General features: G+C 36.3%; 3 protein-coding genes across 5 annotated transcripts; 2 read left to right on the top strand and 1 right to left on the bottom strand.

Annotated features, from left to right (window-relative positions):
* Positions 1 to 1369: 1369 nt before the first annotated feature.
* Positions 1370 to 5022, bottom strand: LOC110791474 (uncharacterized protein C12B10.15c). Its single transcript, XM_021996227.2, has 4 exons — positions 4726 to 5022; positions 4524 to 4619; positions 2983 to 3194; positions 1370 to 1697 (listed from the first exon to the last, which is right to left on the bottom strand). Exons 1-4 carry the CDS (start codon positions 4919 to 4921, stop codon positions 1659 to 1661), a joined length of 543 nt encoding a protein of 180 aa, XP_021851919.1. The 5' UTR covers positions 4922 to 5022; the 3' UTR covers positions 1370 to 1658.
* A 1201-nt stretch (positions 5023 to 6223) lies between these two features.
* On the top strand, positions 6224 to 13452 carry LOC110791421 (bZIP transcription factor 16). Of its 3 annotated transcripts, none has more exons than XM_056831290.1 (13): positions 6224 to 6510; positions 6600 to 6702; positions 6855 to 6905; positions 7666 to 7740; positions 8041 to 8130; positions 8222 to 8281; positions 8379 to 8548; positions 9060 to 9114; positions 10602 to 10632; positions 10722 to 11011; positions 11674 to 11751; positions 11853 to 11978; positions 12952 to 13452. In XM_056831290.1, exons 2-13 carry the CDS (start codon positions 6637 to 6639, stop codon positions 13048 to 13050), a joined length of 1191 nt encoding a protein of 396 aa, XP_056687268.1. In that variant the 5' UTR covers positions 6224 to 6510; positions 6600 to 6636; the 3' UTR covers positions 13051 to 13452. The 3 variants fall into 3 exon arrangements, with proteins under 3 accessions (XP_056687268.1, XP_021851865.1, XP_021851857.1); XM_021996165.2 differs by having other exon boundaries at positions 6225 to 6510; positions 6849 to 6905; XM_021996173.2 differs by lacking the exon at positions 6855 to 6905.
* Positions 13453 to 16268: 2816 nt separating this feature from the next.
* LOC110791401 (UV-B-induced protein At3g17800, chloroplastic) lies at positions 16269 to 23841 on the top strand. Its single transcript, XM_021996146.2, has 3 exons — positions 16269 to 16495; positions 20640 to 20920; positions 22693 to 23841. Exons 1-3 carry the CDS (start codon positions 16352 to 16354, stop codon positions 23534 to 23536), a joined length of 1269 nt encoding a protein of 422 aa, XP_021851838.1. The 5' UTR covers positions 16269 to 16351; the 3' UTR covers positions 23537 to 23841.
* The last annotated feature ends 854 nt before the right edge of the window (positions 23842 to 24695 follow it).

The raw sequence follows: 24695 nt of genomic DNA, 5'->3' as shown, positions 1-24695 counted from the left end.
ATTTGGCATTCTAATTGACTTTTCGGTTTTCACAAATTCTTATTTACAAAGGTTGTACAATAAATATTGTACACCAGAGTAAAAGTTAACTCAAAATGCTTAAAAGTTAAGCTTATATATGTAAAAGTTATCTATTTTTAAGTAACTTTTTTTTCATTTTAATAAAACTTATTTCTTCTAAATCACTAATAATAATGTATAAAAATAATCATTTAACACTTTAAAATATTTATCTATCAATTTTTTTTTACTAATATAAAAGTTAATTAAAACTAGGTTAAAGTTACACAAAAATGAGTAAAAGTTATCTTGGTGTACAATAAATTTATTGTACACCTTGTGCGCACAAGACATTTTGTTCGGTTTTTTCCCCTTTATGAGTTTATGGCAGTTACCTTGACAGTGACACCAATACAATGTGAACTGAACCCACGGGCCGTTACACCGGGCTGGGCCGGCCATCATATTTAAGTCTCATTTTACTAAATTTAGCGTGTTTTGTCGTCTCTGGTCGAGTCGTGTCATGCCTTGTCGTACTTTTTCCAAAAAAATACGGCGAACGTCCCACGTCTTCGTGCTCATGTCGGGCCGTGCTTTTTTCGTGTTCGTACCGGGCTGAGCTTTTTTCGTGCCCGGTCGGGTTGTGCTTAGGGCCAGTCCGTCCAACAGATATCCTTAGGAATGTTGAATAAGTGGTTGTGTAGTGACTAAACAGTAATACGAATCACGTATGGTATAGTGTTTAAGGAAACAAAAATGTTGGTGGACGAAGAGGATGCTATAAACAACATGGAAATCATTCGTGCAAAAATACTCCATGCTACGTAAAATTGACGTTTCTACTCCAAATAGGCAGTAGGAAATTATATGTGATCTTCCTCGCTAAGTTGGGTTGTTAATAATAACGGGTCGTGGGCCAAGGCCCGCCCCGATCCGATACGAAAAAAGAATAGCCCGCCACAAGCATGAAATTGGCCGTGGGCCAGGCTTGAACCGCATTTTTTGAAAAAAGCACGACAAGCCATGGCACGACTCGACCCGACACGAAAAAACACGCTAAATTGAGTAAAACTAGGCTAGGCACGACGGGATGACTTGTGCCGGGCTAGGTCTGGACCACATTTTGAAACTGTCGACCCGGTCCAATGCAGTGTGGGCATTACGTGGGCCAAGCCCGTTCAGACCCACTGCCTGTTAGCCCAGCACAACCCGGCCCGACACACAGCCATACTTAGTTGTGTAGTCCTAACATAGTCTGCTAGACTGCTACGCGGAAAGGATCAACGTGCTATCCTCCAAACCTTAAGTTTGGGCATATCTTGTACAATTCTGTTGCTCCTCTTTCATATTCAAGAACATGATAATCAAATTAAGTAAGAAAATATATACTTTCATATAACATTCAACAAGATTACACGAATACATCAGCATTATTCAGCCTAACGCTAGTAGTTAGCAAGAGCTACAAATACATGTTACAACAAATGTTAAATCGCGAAACATCCAAACATGACAATTTGTCATGAACTCATGATAATACATTGGCAAATATTTCTCCTATATCAGTAAAAAAATCTTCTCAGATGCTGGAATTTGATATTTGTAGAGAAAGTTGCAGACCACATTGCAAGTTATTGATCCTCTTCTGTGTCAAAATTTCAGATCTTCAGTTCTTCAACGCTTACAGGCTCATGCAGCTACAAGAGCAAAGAGATGAGTCAAATTGGAAGCAATTTGCACCTTTGATTTCATCTTATTAACAGATAGATCCCAAAAGTCACTGAAATTTTATGTCAATTTGGGATTCAGATATAATTTGGGCACAATTTACAGCCCTAAAACAGTTAAATCCATAAACCGAAGACCAACCAATACAACACCCAGAGAAAATACATTAATTTAGGCTCCGTTTGGTTGGGTGTAAACATTTTCAGTGTAAAATGATTTTCATGGAAAACACAATTCCAAAATTAGTTTCCGTTGTTTGGTTCCAAAATTAGTTTTCCCTTCATTGGTTTTCCATCATTGGAAGAGCAATTTTACTCCTAGCGAAAATGGTTTTACACTTCTTTTGCAAACCAAACCATGTAAAATTGAAAATAGAGCGACAATTGTTTTTCAGGAAAATGTTTTACGCCCTACCAAACGGAGCCTTAAACACGTAAATTAGAGAAATGGTAGAAGCTGGTTCTAACATTTGACTCAACATTCTTCTGCAGCAAAACAGCAATTTCCTCCCAAATTCAAAATATGATCATGTCAGTCAAAAAAGTTTTCATTCTGTAACTTCTGTCAAGTGCATTGCAATTAAAATGATGGCGTTCTTCTTGGCACTAAATGATCTAATGTCTCACGTAGACCTGGTTATTGTGCGGGTCAGGTTAGGGTCGGTGCTAGTCAAAAGCGGGTCGGGTAATGAAAGGGTAAATTTTAGCGGGTCAATAATGGGAGGGTCAATAGCGGGCCAATAGTGGGCGGGTCAATAAACGAACAAGGAAAAAATGAAAAAAAATATAGCCTTATGCGAATACAAGTGAATAGGAAGCTATCCATATAATTTTTTATATCATAACTATTTTAGTTTTCAAAATTATTGTGTTCTAAGTTTGGCCATACATTGACCTTCTCCAATAAAGGCCCTGTCCAATTAAAGCCCTTAACAAGAACCCTATTAATATGACCCAAACCCTATACCCATTGGGCTACCATGTCCAATAACTAGGTCTAGTCTGAGAACATGACTAGCACCGTTCACCACAAAACCTCGGGCTAAAGGTGTGGAGCTTAACATTGTAATTTGATTGCTTATAAGTCACACATTATAATGTTTGTCCCTTACCTCATTAACAAAGTTTTAAGGTAGTAATGCTGAAGAGTAACAACAGAAATACTGGCATTTCAGAATGACTTAAGGAAGACGGTGAATATATATACAAGTGCCATTAAAAATGAGGAGATTTATCCCCAAAGAAATGAACTTACCGCTTTGGCAACAGCAAAACAATGAAACAAACGCATAAAGGCATCATCTTGTGAAGGAAGACTATCATGATTCCAGAATGTCATACTTCCACATTTAGCTAGTGTTTCCCAATCATTTTCACTGCTGTTGGAAGAAGTTTCTAAAGCTTTACTTCTTCCCACTGTTTTCTTAGTCTTGTTTTTATTAGAGTTCTTCTTTCCCAATATAAATCCTGCATATCAATCATATAACATAAAACATCAAGAATAAGGACCCTTTAATCAACTCAACAATAGTGACTCTTCCAACAACAAAACCCGTGCAAAACTATGTCAATTTAAATTCAACGAGTAAGGGTGCGTTCTATTCACCTGATTTTCACATATTTTTTTCCTGAGCTTATCTTATCTTAGCTGAACCTATTAAAACTTATCAAAGCTTATTTTAGTTATGAATTGCACTTGGTCAACCCTTATTTTCCCTAAACTTCTCTTATCTGAACTTATTTGAACTTATTTTTCCTGAAATAAGTGAAATTAAGGTGAACATAACAGAGCCTAAGGGTGTGCGTGTATGGACATCAAGTGTAATCAAGCACTCTTATCAGGTTACAAAGCAAAACAGTATAGTCTTTCATTCACCTTATTGAGTACAAGTATGTAAGATTACCAAGGCTAGAGTGTTTGTCAAAATGTTGATTGTCAAAGATGCAAGCACAACCGAAACATGAACAAACATTTGCTTACTCGAATATTAGGCAAAGAAAACTTCATCAAGATTCTCTTTTCCATTGCTTGTTTCATTCTTTCCTAGCCAAAGGATGATATAATCATTCCTTTCTTTTTTCTTTTTATCATAGGCTAAATTTCGCATCAATAAACAAAGTTTACAAATTACAACTAGGCGCTTACGTAACAAACTATAAAGAAACTACTTAAAACTAAAAGGGTAGCAATCCGCTTGACCCCTGGTTGTTGACGTGACTTTGTTTACAAAGTCAGAATGCAAATAGCATGCCAAAGGATGATATAATCATTCATTACCAACATTAAATCCAAAGGATCTCTTAAATAACAAATAACAAATAACATATAACAAATAACAATATAAAGGTCATACCCAGTGCACAAGGCTCCTGTCACAACACGGTCCATAGGGAATGTCCAATTGTTCGACAAATACATAACAACTAGTTTTTGGGCTCGGGCGATGCCCCAGGTTAACTTCAAAACGTTCCTATTTATTTATTTCGCAACAATAACATGAAACATGTCACGTATTAGTGGTAAAAGCTAAATTATTTAAACTCAAGGTTGAGGTTCAAGCCTTATGAAGACCATATTTGACTCTTTTTTTATGTATGTAACGAGCAAATGGAGTGAATAACTCACAAACAGAGTGTCACGTGTCACATAAACTGTCTTTTAATATTTAGTATATATATGCCATAAATTGATAACTTCATTGTAATCAAAACTCAAGGACATATTTTAAGAAGCTAATTTGCAAACCTACACACCATAATAACAAATCCAGAATTAAAATAGAGATAGGAAAATACCAGAATAACCTTCAGGAAGAGGAAGAGTAACCCCTTGCAAATTCCTGCCTCTAAAACAGGCTTCTTCTACTGCTAAACCACCATCAATTTCAACCCCTACAATAACAATAAATTAAGAAAACCCCCCATTTAATCAAAACCATTAATAAATAAACTAAAGAAATTGGGATCTAATTTAATTTTAATTTCTTGGAGAAATTACCAGAAGATTTAGGTTTGAAATAGTTGGACACATCGGAGGGGCCGTTGGATTTGATACAACAAGGGATTTGATGCACTTTCCCAGTGAGATCTACTGTTTGTTGTTGTTGTTGTTGATGACGTGGAGGAGAGAGATTGATAGTTCCAGTGCTTCCTATTATTGTTGTTCTTCCTCCGCCATTGTTAATGCCCTCCATTTTCTTCAAGTTTCAATTAAGAGAACGGCTGCCAAAGTGTTCCGTTATCAGTTCCCGCCTTCCGTTTTCTTCAGCACTTTGTTTATCCTCCCTCTTTTTAAGGCTGTTCTTAATTAATTCAGATTAGAGGTCGTTATGGGCCGGGTTGTGGGCTTCGGAGTTGGCCCGTTTTTTTTGGACCAAAACTTTCATGCCCACACCCGCAAAATTTTCCGGACTTTGATTTGGTTACCTAAAATTTGAGAGAGCCAACAAGGCGGGTTCTGGGTGGGTTCTGAGCAGGTTTTGTAGGTCGTGGGTTAGAGTTGACTGACGTAGGATTGACACATAGGGTTGCGTTGAGTTGAGCGGGTCAAATGGTTATGTTGGGTTTGAACGAGTTATATGGATTTTTTAGGCTAATATGGACAGTGCAGGTTTGAAACGAGTTAAATAAATTTGTCCAATTACTTTAGCGTAAAAAAAAGTTGAAAACAAAATATTAACTTGATTTAATTGAAAACTAGGAAGCAAAAAAAAAAAAAGGTTGGTTTTTGTGATTACGAGGATGGTGTGTCGGATTGGTTGCGTCAGATGTGTCGTGGTGGGTTGTGTCAGGTTAGAAGAGGTAGGTCAAAGTGGGTTGTGTTGAAAAATCTCAACACATAGCTTATCTAGACAAAAATAGATCTAGCGAGGTTGCGTCGCGGGTAATAAGCGGGCCAGACCCATGTAGCCCATTATTGTGATGTGTGTAAGCGAAGATTATTGGCCGTCTTTACCTAAAATCAATTTCACCCGATTGGAATGTGTTCGGGCCTAAATACTTTGCCCAAACCCACACCTTTCATACCCGAGTTGGACAATGACAACCAACTTTACACTGTAGTAAAATAATGATTATTCTCCAGCAACTAGAGTTTAGAGATAATCAACTAATCATCTGTTTGGTCAAATATCATGCAGAAGATCCACTCTTAAATGAACTCGAAAATTTAAAGATGATTATAGGTCGGACATGCTAGAGCTTCGATAGAAAATACGGAGCAATAAAAAGTTTACCATGGGTATTACACATCTTACACATTAAAAAGTACATAATTTTTGATGAATTTATAAATAACACAATAATTAAACACGAATACGACACGACCTGTTTGCCACATTTGCCAGCTCTATAAGATACTTGTAAATTTTACGTGTCAAAATATAAATGGGCTTTTGATCCTTTGCTAAGGAAAATTAAGTTGGGCTTTAATTCGTGTGGTGGGCCTACAAACTATAGGAGATGGGTCGATGGTTTTTTTTTTTTTCTCTCTCTAAAATTTACGCGACAACAACTCCCCACAGTCCCACAACGACAAAAAGTTGATTGACCCCCGTCTTCCCCCAATTGTGACAGAAAACGAGCCCTAATTTCAATTAATTCAATCAATTTCCCCCCATTTGATTTGATCTTATTGAATCTCTCAATTCGTTTTTCCTACATTAAATTCACATTGAAATTATTACTCAATTTCAAAATTCATCTAATTTTGTTACTGAAATTGCCTGTTTAGCAGAGTTGATTGGTTTGGTCGATTCTTCCTACGAGTTTAGCTAGTTTTTGGGTAAGTTTCTAAATCTTCATGTTAATTTCGTGAGAGTGGAGTTTAATTTTGTTATTGTGTTGTTAATTTGGTTAATTTTACTTTTATAGGATGAACTTGTAGAGTTTGGTGTTGTAATTTTGAATCATGGGTGAAAGTGAAACGGAGAAACCAGACAAGGAGCCGAAAACGCCGGTCGCAGTTAGCGCGCAAGTAAGATTTCCTGTTAAATTTTGGATCTTGCTGATGGTGTTCCTTTATATGAAACGGGGAATGTTGTTGTGAAACTTACAATGCTGTTTGCGAGTTTAATTTCTCAATTGCATTGCCCTTTTTTTTAATTTTTCATTTTATTTTAGGAGCAGTCTTCGGCTACGAGCACTGCAACAGTGAATGCCGAGTGGCCTGGGTTTCAGGTGTGCCATAGAATTTGCCTACCTTGTTTGGTTTTCTTTCCCCTTTTGTTTCAAGTTGTTTAACTTCGAATTTGACTGGGATATAACACTATAGAAAGTTGCTGAAATGCACTATAAAAAGTTGCTGAAATGCTGAAACTTGATTATCGCTAATTTTGGTGAATAATTATGATTTTGGACTTATTTGGGAACTTAGCTTGTCATTGGTTTGCGCTGATATCATGTTTGACATTCTTCACCTTTTCGGTTACTTCATTCGACTCAATGTTCGATTTGGGATAGTGGGAATTGTGGCATGGATATATGGTAACTTCATAGTTCGTTTTGGATCACAAAACATTCAAATTTCTGTGAAATAGCTAAATTTGATACATGAATGCGTACACTTGTCCAACATTAGTATTTGAGTTTGAGTAACATAGGTTTGGTGTGGAATGATGATTTTGAGTAACTCTAGTTTTTTGACGTCGATCCTTTGTTTGAAGAAGCCCGTGATTTAATCTTTGTTGTTAAACAGGCATATTCACTTAATATGGTCACTAACTTAATATGGTCACTTAATAGTTCGTTTTGGATCACATAACATTCAAATTTCCGTGAAATAGCTAAATTTGATACATGATGCGTAGACTTGTCCAGCATTAGTATTTAAGTTTGAGTAACATAGGTTTGGTGTGGAATGATGATTTGAGTAACTCTAGTTTTTGACGTTGATCCTTTGTCTGAAGATGCCCCTGATGTAATCTTTGTTGTTAAACAGGCATATTCACCTATCCCGCCACCTGGCTACATGGCGTCTAGCCCCCAAGCTCATCCCTACATGTGGGGTGTTCAGGTATTCCGACCAACACCCTTTTCTTTTTGATGGGTTTTATATCTTGTTTGTTGTCAACCTCTTTGTTGCTGCTTTTGCAATTGCCAGTGGGCTTGGGCACAACATTGTATTATTTGTTTGTTGGAGGTCTACAGTGATATGGAAGAGTTTTTAAGTTGTGAACATTGGGGCAGGGATTTGAGTCATGCTGAAATACATAGATAATCTTAGTCACCGCATGAGAATCTCATATAATTTTCTCTTCTTAATGCTAGTTGTAGATGAAATTCTTATCTTGTTTATATGATTTACTTTCCGCAGCACATGATGCCTCCATATGGTACTCCACCTCATCCATATATGGCCATGTATCCCCATGGTGGCTTATACGCTCACCCATCTATGCCTCCGGTATTGATGGCTTTTGTTCTTTTTTTTCTCCACTTCTACATTTTATGATTTTGGCTTTCTGTATTTGGATGTAATTTAGTTTGTACCACAGGGATCTTATCCATTTAACCCATATGCAATACCACCCCCCAACGGCTTGGCTGATGCTTCTGTGAGTTTTTAGCGTGACTTGATCAATTTCTGTTTTGTTCTCTCAATTTTATTTTGCTATTGACTGGATAAGAAATAACAAGTTGTTCCTTTGATAGGGAAATATTCCTGCTAGTGCCGATGTGGAGGCTAAGCACCACGAGGGGAAAGAGAAGTTGCCGATAAAAAGATCAAAAGGTAGCCTGGGCAGCCTGAATATGATCACTGGCAAAAATAACGAAGATGGTAAAACAACAAGACCTGCTGCTAATGGCTCCTGTTCAAAAAGGTATTGATCATGTAGCCACGGTACCGTTTCACTCCTTTGTAGCGCATTTGACATAATTTTTTTTATTTTTTTTCTGATCTATTTTCCTTTGTGGCCCCTCCTGCTTTATTTTTCTTAACTTTCTAATAGTATCTGTGAATGTAAGCTTACTATCGGTCCTCAATGTTTGTTCCTGGTTTCTCAAAAGATTAGAGGCTACAGTCAGGTGGTCTGGCGAGGTTGTAAATTGTACTTATTTCTTTTGTTTGCTTGCAGAAGATTGTAGTGTTTGAATGATAAAACTCATAAAAGTATGTAGCTGCTATAATTTCTTCTATATTCTCAGAGAGTTCATTTCTTTTTAGCTTTTTTCTTAGGATGTTGGTTTTTTTTTTTAAATGTTTCTCTGGTGACTTTCTTGGGTTTTGTTTTATTGTTTTATTTCATGTATTAATCACTTGGTGCATGACAGCTCTGCCTTATTTTTGTGGTAAATGAATTTGGCTAACTGTAAATGTACATCAAATTGCAGTGCTGAGAGTGCAAGTGATGGGTCAAGTGAGGGAAGTGACACAAATTCGCAGAATGTAAGAGTTCTTTTATTTATCCCGCCATGCAAGATGCAGGCTTTAAGTCCTTTTTATCAACTTAATCTTTCTTGCATGGAGCAGACACTATATTCACTTAAAGATATTAGAATACTAGTTTCATTCTAAATTGTTGAGTGTGCTGTATTTCCTTCATATCTATTGCTCTGTCAAATTATGGTGTGGTTATGAGTTTATGACTTAATAATAGCTACAAAACGTCTTACAAAAAAAAAAAAAAATCTACAGAACACACCAGTTACACCACCAATGAAAACATTACATCCTGAAAGTTTTCTATATTAATCCAAAGCACTGATGTGGGGGTTTTGCCTTTTATTTTAATGGTTGTGAATAAAACATTGAAAATGGAAATGTTGTACTTGATGTGTGGTTTTCTCACTTGAGTCTATAAGTAGAAAAATAATGTGTATACTCTTCTTGTCAATTGTCATCTATGTTACCTCAAATCTGCATTTCATCTCTGTTACTTAGTGTTGTATACTCGACACTCAGACTTGGGTGACACTGCACTTCTCAGATCAAAAGCATGTAAAGTTTTAATAGACGGCTGTGCGCTATACACGGAAACGTACCCATGTATGATACTTCTAGCCAAGTTTCAGAAACATGACTTCTCATTATTGCTACCTGGTCCTCGAAAGTATTGTTTTGTGAAGTGTAAACTTCTATTTCGCGCTTGATTCTGGACTTTTTCCTGAAGACAAAATGAATAAAACTGTCTTGTGGGTCTCTTTTGAGTTGCGTGTTGTTTACCATTCCTTTTTAGGTTAAGTAATGCATTACTGAATTACTGATTAATGATTGACATTGATGAACTCAATTATTTTCTTGTATGTCATCTGAGATTTAAGAACGCCTCTTATACTCATATATAATAATACTTCCTCCCTTTTTTTTCTTGCACCTTTTCCCTTTTATGGAAGTTGCATATTAGTTGCACTATTTCCTTTTATGGTATGTTTTCACATTCTTTTTGGTGTGTTCATAACTTCATAAACTAAATACCCACTTTACCCTTACTCACATTTACCATTTTTACCTAACCTTTTCCCTCTCTTTGGTTTGTTATCATATGGGCAATTTTGGTAGTTATAAATTTTCTTAATCTTTGTACCCAACCCGGTGCAAGTAAAAAAATAAAATAAAGGAGGAAGTATATAACAATATAGCATATGTATTTCCTCGTGTGAGGTTCAGTCTTAAACAGCTAATCCATAATCATTGTGAGGTTTCATTTAGTGAGTTGCTTTTTTCCCCATAACTACCTCCACAATCAATCCTATTTGCCAAAAATAAAATAAAAAATCCTATTGCTATATGGTTACTGAAGTCTGTTTAGAGTAGTCCTATACATTAACTTAGTTATGCCAAATTACAACGTGAATCTTAATTCACACCTTCGTTTAAAACTCATTCTTTGTCGTTAGTGTCTTTTCAATGATCTGGCTTTTCATATTTTACAGGACTCTGAAGGAAGACAAGAAGGACAAGAAGGTTTCACATGGGAAAAATCTAATTCTTTGGTTTGACGAGTGCTAGTTCTTTGTTACTAATGTAATTCCACTTTCTCCTTGTCACTGCAGCTGATGCATCTCACAGCGGAAATTCTGCGCATGTTGCTCAGAATGGCGTATTAAATGCGCCTCACACAATGGTGAATCATGCAATGGCTATGGTGCCAATGCCAGGACCTGGTGCTCCAGTTCCTGTTTCTGGACCTGCAACAAATTTAAATATTGGAATGGATTACTGGGGTGCTCCTGCTTCATCTCCAATCCAGGCTATGCGAGGAAATGTTTCTTCTGCTCCCGTTGCTACAGGAATTGTTCCAGTTGGATCACGAGATAACTTACAGTCACAGCTTTGGTTGCAGGTTTAGGTTATTTTTGTTGCTTGTGTTTTGGCCTCTCTGTTTTATCTTATTGGATTTGGCTATATGATACAAGTTTTTTTTAATTGCATGACATGTCAATTGTTACTATCACACTATCACAGACGTCTAATAGTCACAAGTTTCAGCTTTCATTTTGGTGTAGGTGTGTAGCTCAGACACCTCAGACAAGCTAGAAAAAGTTTCTCGTGCCATTAAATAATTATTTTTAGGCAATATTTTGGGGTACAGTGTTTCTTAGTTCAGCTTATTTACCTGGATGGTTATGCAATTAAGAGAGTTGGACCATCAAAAGCAGTGTGGCTCTTAACCTCCTTGCTCGTTGGATTTGTGCAAGAGTTTAAATACTGGTTTTAGGGGCTAACAAATGAACTACTCCCTCCGTTCCTGAAAGTTCTTCCCGTTTCTCGAGTTGGTGTATCTTTTTGTTCTTTCCATAGGGAACTTGTTCCATTTATGGCAAATAATTTTCCGAAAACTGCCCTCATCCTAGAGTTCCAATTCCAACATTATCATAAGCAGTGCGGTCATTCTTCGGGCATCGAGGCTTATACTTGTATTCTTGTTGCTTCTGTTCTTTATCGACTCTGTTGTTAAACTATTGACCTCTTGATTCTGTACCTAAACTGTTGTTTTGCTTGCAGGATGAGAGGGAACTAAAAAGACAGAGACGTAAACAATCTAATAGGGAATCTGCCCGTAGATCCAGACTGCGTAAGCAGGTAAGGGCATTGCTCATTAAATTTATCAAATGGCCCAATTTATTTTCATAATGGATAAACCTGTTAAAATCTTCTTTTTTCCCCTTTCATATTGAATTCAGGCTGAATGCGATGAGTTGGCTCAGCGTGCTGAAGGATTGAAAGAAGAAAATGCTAATCTTAGATCAGAACTTAATCGCTTCAGGAGTGATTATGAGCAACTCGTGGCTGAGAATGCTGCGCTTAAGGTATTTTGTCAACCTCTTAGGTTTCTTAGTGGTTAGTTCAGGTCGAGAATGGTGTCTGTAATTTTTGGTATGTAGGTCATGTCATGCTCTTTTTGTCAACATTTTTGCATGTCAAACTACAGGGTGATTACTTGTCTAATGTGTATATCTGCCTTCCCTACTTTCAGTATGCAAGAAAATTTCTAAAAGTTTCAGGGATCGATTTTAGATCCCTTTCCTTTATTTCTGCTAGCAATTTTGTGAATCTTACTGTTCATCTTTTTTACCCTCCTTTATAGGGCATAGACTTTTACCTAGTGACTGAAAGAATTTGCACTTCAGCTTTTTTTTATTGCCATAGTTCAGACAAAAATCTTTCATCTCTGAGTTTGAGGTTTTCATGTACAAAGTATTGTTGAGGTGTTATTTTGTACCAGCTTTTAGTGGGCTTTCGAGATCTACAGTTAAATTTTGTCGAGTTTTGGCTGGTTTCTTGGCTTAGGTGCAACTTTTGTGATTTTTAGCAGGTCTTTATAGTCATGTGGCTTTGTACATATGCTTCTCTCTTTCATCGTGCATGCCATGATTGTTAAGAGTTGGTCTTTTGGAAATCATCACAAAAAGTACAAAGTAGTTCAACTTGTAACCATGTAGATCTGTTTCACTCCCCCCTGCCTTTCTTAGACTCCGTTTGGTTTGGCGTTCACGTTTTCATTGCACAATGATTTTCCACGGAAAACATTTTTTTCAAGGGAAAACACAATTCCAAACTAGTTTTCCTTTGTTTGGTTCCTTGAAAGAAAATGGGTTTAGAGGAAAAGTGGTTTCCCTTCCTTTCCAATGGAAAAGGGTTTTCATCACTTGCCAAACCAAACAACGTAAAATGATTAAAAAGGGTGTAAAATCGTTTTCCACGAAAATGTTTTACACCCTACCAAACGGAGCATTATTATCTGTTCCCAAAGTAATCATCAACATGTTTCTACTTTTGCAGGAGAGACTCGGTGAAATTCCTGAAGATTTAGGATCCAACCGAGCTGAACATCATATGATTACTGAAACTCAGGAGAGCAGCAAAACAGATCAAGTTTAGGGTTTGAGTCATCTACTATCTGCTTCAGCCAATTTTTATGAAGCATTAGCTAACCAACCTAGTATTTATCTGAAGTCATTAGTATACCTCTAAATAGACTGTATACTGTCAAAATTGGCCAAAATCTGACCTTTTTCACTGCAGGATATAGTCTGTCACGTACCCAATTACAACGTCGTATTTTGGCTGATCTCGATTTTTTTGGGATTGTTATGTGGGTGGTGAAATTGTTGTGGCATGTCGAGGTTCCCATTTGTATCGTGGTAGTAGAAGAGGTAGTAGTAATAGCATTTTACACTGTAAGAGTTGATTTTTACCCTAAATGCGGCTTTACAGAAAATATATTCAGGAGGAAGATAATGTACCATTAATTTAGATGTATATGGAAGATGTTTTTTGTCATGTTTTTTTTTTTTTTGCCATGTCCTTAATAGCTCAAAGGGGTTCCGATTTTACCTTGCTGGTAAAATTTGTGGCGATTTACGGCAGTAGATGAATGGTTTTGACAGTTATGTCTTATTTAGTGACATTTTGTTTAGGGGTTACCTAAACCTAAACATGCTACTGAAGTGGAAATCCTCAAGTTTGTGTAATGTTGATTACATTAACAACCAAGCTGCCAATCTAGCATCCTTAATGTTATCACTATAGGAAGCACCTTTACTTACCCATAGGACAAGTTACAAGACCCAATTTCTTCACTTCATATACTTGATTCGTTTCAAAATAATTGCATCAAGATCAAAGGGGATTTTAAGAGGAAATGTGATGCTACTAGGGTTGCAAATGAGCTGATACCTCCGCTAACAACTCGTGAATAAGCTCGGTCAAAGCTCGTTTATTAATTAATAAACGAGTTTGAACAAAAAATTTAGACTCGAAAAATAAACGAGCCATGCTCGAACAACATCGCGTTCGGCTCGTTAATGTTCACGAGCACTCGTTTTATAGCTCATTAGTTACTCATTTATAAGCTCATTTATAAGCCCGTTTATAACTCGCTCAAGCTTGAAAAAATAATTTAGTGGAATAAAATATACTTCCTCCATTTTTTTATAATTGCACCATCTTGGTTTTAGCACTATTCACATATTCTTATATAGTTATTTTTTGTGATTTATATGTAAGGAAAAATATATTCAAGTAGGATCTTGTTAGATTAGTCTCGAAATATACTTTAAAATTATCAAATTTTTATAATTTTTTAAAATTTATAATGAGAGATATTAGTGGTTAAAATAGTGCATTGGCAAGCGTGAAATCCAAGATGGTGCAATTAAAAAAAAATGGAGGAAGTAAGTTTTTTTAAAATATGACCCTTAAATATCAAAAAATGTATAAAATGGAAGAGAATTTATCATGCATGTAGTATAATATCCAATAGAATATTCCATTAATACATATATTTTGTTTAATTTTCTTTGATTTTATAATTCAAATCAATTCGACGATTTCTCAAAGCTCGAATAAAGTTCATTTAGCTCGAGCTAAACGAACTAGCTCGTTAGCTCGAGCCGAGCGCGAGTCATCTTAATGCTTAGCAAACAAAGCTCGAACAACAAATTGCAAAGCTCGAGACAAGCTCGAACAGTGAAACTTCTTATCAAGCTTAGCTCAACTAAGGTTAAACTCAGATCGGCTCGGCTCGGCTCAGTTGTAACCCTAGATGCTCCAATGCGTTCATGAGAAGAAATATATTCTGTATAAGTGGGACGTGTGAAAGAAACAATTCTCAAATAAAGTTAATTATCATTTGTTCGGGTAGCACGATTAAAGAGAAGGAATATTTTTTTGGTTGCGAATGAGCCACAAGGACAATCTATTACTTTATATACTAAAAGAGACACCAGGAATGACACGTGTCAATTCCTGGTGCGATTTTTTCCCGCCAAAAACCACTTTTCCAAAAAAGAGTATATGTTTTATTTTATTTTTATTCTCCACCTTTTTTATAACTATTTATGTATGGAAACAAATTTTAGTTTATAAATTATGGAAATAATGAATACGAAGTAATAATAATTATTCTAAATTTGTAATATTTTAGTCAAATCGCTATATTAATAATGGAAAATATATCACTCAATATATTGGTCAAATTGTTATATTAGCATTTTAAATATGCATATTAGATGAATAAATTTAGACGAGTATGTTAAAAATGTTATAACTATGCAGTACTTTGGGAGATTTTCAGTTAAATATTTTGTGAAAAAAAATATCAAAATCCGTGCGTGCACGGGATCTAATCTAATATAATTATAAATGGGTGTGGGGGGTATGAATCTGAGACCAATTATACACAGACCCTCGGTTTTAACCACTGGACCAAGACCTCACTAGTAAATAGAATGCTTATTAACCTTACATCTCCAAATTTCAACCGATGTTTTAAATTTTTTTCGGGTTTACTCTTATCCAAACAATATATTAATCGATTAAAACCGTCCATATAAAATGTTGTGAACAAAACATCAATTTCAAAAGTTACTCATAACAAAAGTGATTAATCAATCCTGTGTTGACCTCGTGATTAAAATCGATGATCTATATCACAAAGTTGAATCCCTAGTCAAATTCATTTTCTACAACTAATGTGCAATACGCAATATTTTGCAACTTTTGGAGCGATTTCCTTCAATATTGCATAAAGATCCAATAATTCCTTAAATACGTTACTTTTTAAGTTATTTCCCACCATACCGTCCACGTAAGCAAGGGAGAAAGAGAAGTAATTTTTTTTTCCGGTTCAGCATTGAACCGCCATATGAGATAGCGGTTTCGTTTTAAAGCTGAGATGGCGGTTCAATGTTATAAACCGCTATCCCAGATAGCGGTTTGCATTAAAACAAAACCGCTATCTCAGATGGCGGTTTACTTAATTGTAAATTATTTTTAATATGAATTACAGTTTAAATAGAAATATAATTTAGAAGTAACCTCTTGTGACATCAATTGTGTCTGTAGCTCAGTGGATAGAGTGGGTTGTTTCTACTTAGGAGGTCATGGGTTCGAATCCTACCTGATGTGTTTGTTTCTTTTTAACCATTTATTAATATTAATTATAAACATTTTCAAATTTAACTTATCAACATTAGTGTTTGTAGCTCAGTGGATAGAGTGTTTGTTTCCTAAACAGAAGGCACAATATTGAAGGAAATCGCTCCAACTTTTGTGCACCATAATCTCTAATCCCTATAATCTTCTTTCTCTCTTCAGTTGAGTACAAAATTTCCAACACCCCAACAAAAAAAGATCTTCCCATAATCTCTCTTCTTTCTCTCTCTAGCAAGGAAGAAGGATGCAGGTTTCAGGAGCAATTAGCGACGTTTTGGTAGCCCTACCTTCAACTGCCTGTTATCGTTCTCCTGAATTCAAGAATATTTTGCACCCTTTTTCAGATTTTAAGTACTCATTTCTTCCTACTTCTACCAATTCTTACAAAGTAAGTTTTTTTTTTGTTTATTTATTAAATCGCCATTTTTATTGTAATCAGCTCTTCTTCTTTTGAATTTCCATGCTTATTTTAGTTATCATTTCTAGGTTTAACATAGCGGAATTCGAATTTTCTATTGTAAAAGAAAAGAAAAGAAAATTTTGGGATTGAATTAGATTCTTCAATCGGATTGTTGTGGGATCATGTAGTTTGTTCTTTTTGGGTCAAATTTGTTGATTTTAGGCCGTGTTTTGGAATTGCTGGGTGTTTTGTGTCACCTGTATGTGTTAGTAGTTCAGCTGATTGACTTGGAATGTATTAATTGGCTTCTCCTTGCAAAGTTGCAAGACCATTTTCAGGATTGTACTCAGTCTTCTTTGAGGATTGTAGGTTTATCTGCATTGAGTTCCAGGGGTGAGTATAGAAGGAAGATGTTGAATTAGATGATCAACAGAATTAACATTATGTTTGTTAGAGAAGATTTGGATATAAAAGCAGTGAAAGGAAATAAGTGAGTTTCCAATGTTCGATAAATCGAATATATGGGGGATATATGTCAATTATTCCCCTCTTTGTAATAGATTGGAATATAAATACTTTCGTAATAGTTAATTATGAACCGCTTTATGTAATCTTGAGATAAGTGTTTCATGTTCAAATCGTTCCTGCCCAAGCACTTGATCACTTTCTACATATAGTTAATTTTCTCATCAACTGTAGCTATATAAAAGAAATATACAGTATTCAGAAAATTAATGTCTTATATCTAGGTGGACTTCAGAAATTGCAAAATCGATGATGTTAGCAAGTTTAAAGGAGATGTATTGTATGGAAGCTTTGGACTAGCATAGAAAGTATGGTATATAACTTGGCTGACTGAAGTGTGTTTGTAGAATGTAACTTACAATTAAGATGAGCTATGAGCCTATGAGTGGAGAAGTGGAAACTTATTATGCAGCATATTTGGGGATAGGTTTTGTGTACAAAATCAGTATCTTGGAGACTAGTTATATACAAGAACTGGGAAAATGATTTTGGCACAGCAAAAGTTGTTTTTGACACACTCACTGTGTTATACTCACATGGAGGTGTGCCAAAATCAGTTTCCGGGAAACTGTGGTGCGTATTTTGTTTAATTTCTAGTTTTGGATGTTTGTGTGGCATTGATGTTCTCTGGTTTATTACTCGGTTTGTACTGTGGGGATCTTTTGTTAGTTCCTTAAATTACCTGATGAATCTAACAAGTGAACAACTGTTTGCGGTGTCACGTTCTGATGCCTGAGAAAAGTTCTTCGTGTAGAGATAAGGAGAAATTGACAGTTGACACTATATATTGAAGCTCGGTATGTCTTTGCTTATTAATCCTAAAATTTATGTGTTACTCAATTATCCCAAGTTTGGGGTTATTCTCTCAGTGCTAGTCCTAAGTGAAAGTTTTCTTGTTAATTAGTTAGTAAAGCACATTTGGTGTGTTATAATTGGTTTATTCTTAATTTTACTGATTCCAAGTCCTACTCTCTCTCTCTCGTTCGCTCCTTCACGTCCCTTCTCAGCCCCCCTTCCATAGCAGGTCAAAACCACCTTTCTCCCCTCCTGTTCTTTTCCTTTTCCTTCCCCTCCTGCCTATCACCCCAGCACCTCCCCTCCCCTTTTCCCTCAGATTTTCGCTCTCTTTCCTTATTTATTCCATCCTCTTATCTTCCCTTTGAAATGAAATTTCAAGTAATCATGATCATTCTTCTAGGACAAACTTTTGTACAGCACTAATTTCATGACAGAGATTATGATAATCTTTGTTGTTGGTAATCAAGTTCAAATTTGTAAATCCCAACTTGGCAAGTTCAGATTCAATTTTTGGGATTCAGAAAATAGTGTCTTACAAATTTGAGATTGGAAGAAATGGAAGTGAGACTGGACAATAGTTTGTGGCCTCTGAGACAAGGCAGAGATATGCAACACTTGAAATTGAGATTTTGAGAGGGAGGGAGGAAAGGGAGGTAAACTTCTGTGTTGGTAGTTCGGACAGGGGGCATGGGGGTCCATGGTAGTCTTAGACTTGATGTTGGTTACAGGATTACAGATGGTGGATGGGCGGGGAGGGGTGAGGATGGTGGCTGTGGACTTGTGGTGGAGTTATGGCTATGAGATGGTTGATTGTTGAAGTGGGTGTTGCGTTCGTAGTGTGATCACTGGATAGTGTGGATTGTGAATTATGAAGTGATTTGAGGCAGTCTAGTTGGTGGTTGCTTGGGATAAGGTGTGATTCATGGTGGTTTAACTGCTAATTCCATGGATACTACATCATTAGAATGCATGATCTATTCTACCTCCAGTTCTCCATGGTCTCGTAGGTTCGGAGGAGAGAGAAGAAGCAAATAAGAAAGAGAATTTTGGCGAAATTAACCCCAAACATGATTTAAATAAATAACTCTTAAATAGGCATTTCACCTGGGTCCGATATGGGAAGGATATCCCTATACTTGATACTTTAAGAAATAAATCAATAGGAAGCGTCGGAAACATTCCAAACTTGGGTTTTGTATTGTCAACTTTTCCTCGAGTTTATTGTTTCCAAATGTATGATGAAGTTTGAAGTATATAAAATCTCTTAATGTTTATCATTTCAACAGGAATGTAGAGAATTGAGCAAGAAATTGCTGCCGGCAATACAGCATAGCAAGTTTGTCTATAAAACTCTGTTTTTTTACTTTACAGAAGAGCTTCTCTTTGGTCTTAGTTATCTGGGATTTGCTTGCCATCTCAAGTTTCTGTTCTTTGTCATGATAAATCTTGGTGATTAGCTGATAATTAAGTAATTAACTATCACACATGGTTTTTACACTGTCACTGAACTATGATGGGTTGCACATGATAGTGGTCCAGTGTTTCCGAAAGTCTAATTTTGCTTCTACTGACTCCAGTTTTGTCTTCTTGTTTGGTTATTTCCAAATCCGGTTCTACTGTTTTTCTTTCACCCTAAGAAAACCAGCTAAACCTTATAAAGTATTTCTCAGTCTCATCATCTGGAAATCTAGTTTTGCTTTTACTAAATCCAATTTGACCTTTTGGTATGGCTATTTCCAATCCGTTTTTGCTGGTTTTCTTAAACCCTAGCAAAAGAATCAACACCTTTGTATCTCTGTCTCATCAACCAGAGGGTAGTTAATGTTCCCATTCTGTTGCACAGTTTAGTAGTTTGCTACACTGCTACCATCTAATGTCCTGTAGAATCTTTGTTACCTGACCATGAAAAGAGACTCATAACTTATTGGAGACTGGTTTGTGGAGCAATTAGCCAACTATGATTCTTGCCTATGAAGAAGACAATGTCAAAAAAATGAAAAGGGTTTAAGGGAGAGACAGATAAATTGAAGAGTGCATCAGTCACGCTCACGCCGCAGTGATCTTCTTCAAGTTGCGGGACAAATCTGTCAGCTTGCTCAAATAAAATTGCAGTTCCTCTATATTATAGGGTTCCTTGATTCGATGATTTGGAAGTCAAAACTGTTTTGAAGCGGCCTTTTCAAAACTTTTCTAAAGCTCTAAAGTCTATGAAAGCTATAAATTAGTAATACATGATAGTAGAAGTCTTTGTTCCAGTTCTCTGATGTTATGATAATTTCTCTATGGAAGAAAAGAAGTATTCTTTAGTTAGTTTTAGAAGAAGTCTATGTTCCAGTTCTCTGATGTTATGATCATTTCTTTGTGGAAGAAAAGAAGTATTCTTTAGTTAGTTTTAACAGAATTTAAAAAACCTGTATGGTTATCTGATTTCCAAAGAATGTGGAATTCTTCTTTGACTGGCTTGTTTGAATTCTGACAGGTAGCTATATAAGTTATTAGTTTTTGCATACAATCAAACAAATGCAATTATAAAAAAGGAAATTCAACACTTGTACTAAACCCGTCTCTGTAGATTCCAGGCATTGGAAATTTTGTTGGTAGAGTAATTATGGAGGAAGCATTTTGAATTGTGTGATAACATGAACACTAGAAATTTGATTTCTAACAAGCTTAGCTCCATCAATTTGTAGGCCGCCAATTTTTTCCTTTTTTGGATGTCCTTAGTCCTAAATTTGGAACTTAGATTAATAAATGTTCATCATTTAGTAACTCCATTGTTTTGTAAATTCACTTCGATCTTTATATGCAGAGTTCTAGTTCATTTTACATTGGAAAGCTTGCCTCGGGACTGGAAAAGAGCAAGCCAAGGGGTATTTTGGTAAGAGCATCTGGTAATTCTGGAGAGAATTTGACACCAATTGCTCCCGTTCATTTGGAGTCTCCAGCAGGGCAACTGCTAACACAAATATTGCAAACACATCCACATCTCCTCCCCGCAGCCATTGACCAGCAGCTCGAGAACCTGCAAAAAGACAGAGATGCCCAAAAGGAAGAAACTCCATCATCAACTGAAGACCTCCCCCTATACAGGTGATCTCTCTTTGCCTGTAATATCTTTTTATTACAACAACAACAACAACAACAACAAAGCCTTAGTCCCAAAATGATTTGGGGTCGGCTAACATGAATCGTCGTAGGAGATCGTCATTGTCACCAATAAAACAAAAAAGGAGCAAGAAGTAATAAGAAAAATGTATATATATTATAGAAGAGATATTGTAAGAGATAATAAAAAATAAGTAAAGTTTAAAATAAATAAATAAGTAAAATAAGTATATTTCAAAATAGCATGTAAATTAAAAAAATAAAATTAACAGAATTTTAAAAATAAAATAAAAATAAAAATAAGAATAAAAAATAAAATAAAAATAGAAACAAACAAAAACATGAAAACTGTCGTCTTTTTGCCTGTAATATCTTTTTATTAAAAACAAAAAAGTGCTCACTCCTTATTTTTTTCTTCTTTGCCCCTGTCGTCTTTTTTGCTTGATGAAAAGGGGGCGATTCATCCTCATACGTGCCACAAGAGTATCTATTAGCTTTTGCGTAGAATATTAGTATAGTAAACTCCTTTTGCAGCAGTATTCTATATTTTTTGAAAATTAAACCAATTTGGTTCTCGCTTGGAACTTCTTTAACCTGTTTCCTTATTATATACTTCCTCTGTTTCCTATTAGATGACACAATTGGGTTTTGGACATTATTCACACAAACTCCTTTGATTTCCTTTTATCATTTATACTTGAGAAAAAACATAGTCGTGTAGGTCTTATTAGATTCGTCTCAATAAATATTTTTTGAATATCAACTTTTATATATTTTTCTTATCCATAATTGAAAATATTAATGTTTGGAATCGTACATTGGCAAACGTGCCTAAATAATTGTGTCATTTAAAAAAGTACGGAGGAAGTATGTTTTTTAAAATTTAAGTATTTAACTATTGAGTTTTTTTAGCAATCTAGCATTTCATGCACCATGAGCCATGAGCGTGTTAAATATTTTGATTGTGAACATGGCATCAGTCAGTATCTTCTGGCTCATACATTTCATACAAGGACATACAAGGACGTGTTATCTGGTCTCGAATACATTTCAGTCTTTAGCAGGAGTAGTTAAGACATCTTTTTGCTCCCGTGTGACTGTGTGAGTGCGTGGCATGGTCTTTTGGTCTCCAAATAACCAGTGAAAACCCTTTTCTCACCTGTAAAACAACCTTCTTTGAGTAATTTTCCTAGACAACCCACCGGTAGGACAAATAGGACTGTTCATAATCCACATTTACCATTGCTGTTTTTCTTATACTGGTGTTCCATGTTTTTTATGAATGAATAAGATTTTACACAACATATCTTGAGCTGCCTCTCATTCTTCTTCCTGAATGTCTGTCTTGCTTCTGTTATTTGCGCTAGACCTGATCATCATGAGCCCGGCCCAAAAATGGCAGGTTTTTAGGCCCGTTTTTGGGACCTGGACTGGGTTTTAAATTTTTGGGTGGGTTTTGGGCAACTCAAAATTGCAATTTTAGTTATAAATATGGCCTGAAAACCCTCTATTTTTGGCATGAATTAGCGGGTTTTGGGCAGGAAATTTCGCCCCGAAATTTGGCCCGGCCTGACATAATAGGCAGAATTTTTAAGGCGTGGGCCGGTCGGGTTTAATATTATGTCTAATTTGATCAGGTCTAATTTGCGCCTGAGCAGCTTACACACTAATCATGCAAAAGTTGATGTAACCCATCTTTCTTATCATCTGATCTAACTAGACAAAAATAACCTGAGTTTTTAGTATGATAATTTCAGGAGAATAGCTGAAGTAAAAGAGAAGGACAGACGGAAGGCTTTGGAGGACATAATATACTGCTCAATTGTACACAGATTTGTTGAAAAAAATATTACAATGATCCCAATTATACCCCCAAGCACTGATTTAACTGGAAGGGTGGATTTCTGGCCAAACCAAGAACACAAACTCGAATCTGTACACTCCCGAGAAGCATTCGAAATGATAGAAAGCCACCTGTCACTTGTGCTAGGCGAGCGACTTGGTGGGCCCTTACAGACTCTTGTTGACATCAGCAAAATGAAAGTCGGGAAACTGTATGCTGCTTCTATAATGTACGGGTATTTCCTCCGAAGAGTTGATAGAAGATACCAACTTGAGAGAGCCATGAATACACTTCCCGAGGACTTTGGAAAAAGTACGACAACGGGGTCTCGGGATACGGTACCCGAAAGCCCGTTACCCGAAAGCCCGTGGTGGGATTCGGATTCACTCATACAAATCCCGGCTGATGAAGATATTACTAGCTTTGTCCCCTATGAGGAAACTATGGATAGTAGTGAAGGTGAGTCCTATAAACTAAGATCATATGTTATGTATTTGGATCCTGAAACTCTTCAGACTTATGCTACAATAAGATCAAAGGAATCAATGTCGTTGATTGAGAAGCAGACTCAAGCTTTGTTTGGTCGACCTGATATAAGGATTGCTGATGGTGGTTTGTTGGAGACGCAGAACGATGAAATTATTTCGATAACTTTCTCGGGATTGACAATGTTGGTTTTAGAAGCAGTCGCGTTTGGATCGTTTTTGTGGGATGCAGAAGACTTAGTTGAATCAAAGTACAGTTTTGTTAACAGCTAAGGAAAGTTCAGAAATTCGCTGTTTTCAGTTTTGTATATTGGTATTTTCAAGACTTGTTGAATCAAAGTACAGTTTTGTTAACAGCTAAGGAAAGTTCAGAAATTTGCTGTTTTCAGTTTTGTATATTTGGTATTTTCAAGATTTGATTGAATCAAAGTACAGTTTTGTTAATAGCTGAGGAAACTGGAAAGTTCAGAAATTTGCTGTTAATAGCTGAGGAAAGTAAAGAAATTTGTTATTATTCAGTTTTGTATATTGGTATTTTTCAAGACTTTAGTTGAATCAAAGTACAGTTCTGTTTTCTTTATGAAGCAATGTCTTTGATCGAAAGAGGATTCGACCTCGAGCATGATGTCTAAAAGCCCGGGGGGATGGGTCCGACTGATCCGAATTACCTCGTCGACCACTAGCCACTAAAGATGGATGTGGGCCGGGTCGGTAAGGCATGGCTCCGTGGGCTGAAGGGGCCTAGCCCACACCAAACCCACTCTGTATCGGGTCGGGCTGTGTCCAAAGTTGCAAAACATGACCCAGACCCACAGGCGTCGGGTCTAGTCTGGTCGGGACGTGTGCCTAAGCCTAATTTACTAAATGCAGCGTGCTCTGTCGTGCTTTCTCCAAAAAAATGGGGCCATGGCTCCGTGCTCGTGGCTGGCTGTGCTTTTATCGTGCTCGTGTAGGGTTGGGCTTTTTTGTGTCGGGTTGGGCCTCAGGCCGGCCCGGCACACAGTCATCTTTATTAGCCACCCGTACCGCCACCTGAAATGTTCATTTTCATGGTGGGCTGGTGAGAATGATTGTTCATGTGATGTTACAAAGTAGAATAAGCAAAAGTAGGACCAAATTTATAATATACTTGTATTCTGTTAAAACTACAAGTTGTAGTTTAGACATCTTCTTGGCCCGCTGTATTGGAATTTTGTTGGTTGTCGATTCAGGCACACCTAGCTGTTGCACAATATAGGCTATTGAGAGTTGAATAATTGACCAACACCAACTTATCAGTCTTTTCTTTGTTTTTTCACGTTTTACATTGTTTATTTCAATTTTTTTAAACTAAGTCTATATAACTACGACTCTATGAGAAGTGACAGAGCTAAGATTTTAATGTTGGGATAACTCGCAAGAACAAGTTTTTTGTAGTTTTACGGAGTATTAT

The sequence above is a fragment of the Spinacia oleracea genome, chromosome 6 (assembly GCF_020520425.1).
Source record: "Spinacia oleracea cultivar Varoflay chromosome 6, BTI_SOV_V1, whole genome shotgun sequence".
Lineage (NCBI taxonomy): Eukaryota > Viridiplantae > Streptophyta > Magnoliopsida > Caryophyllales > Amaranthaceae > Spinacia > Spinacia oleracea.
This window is presented reverse-complemented; position numbering and strand designations above follow the sequence as displayed.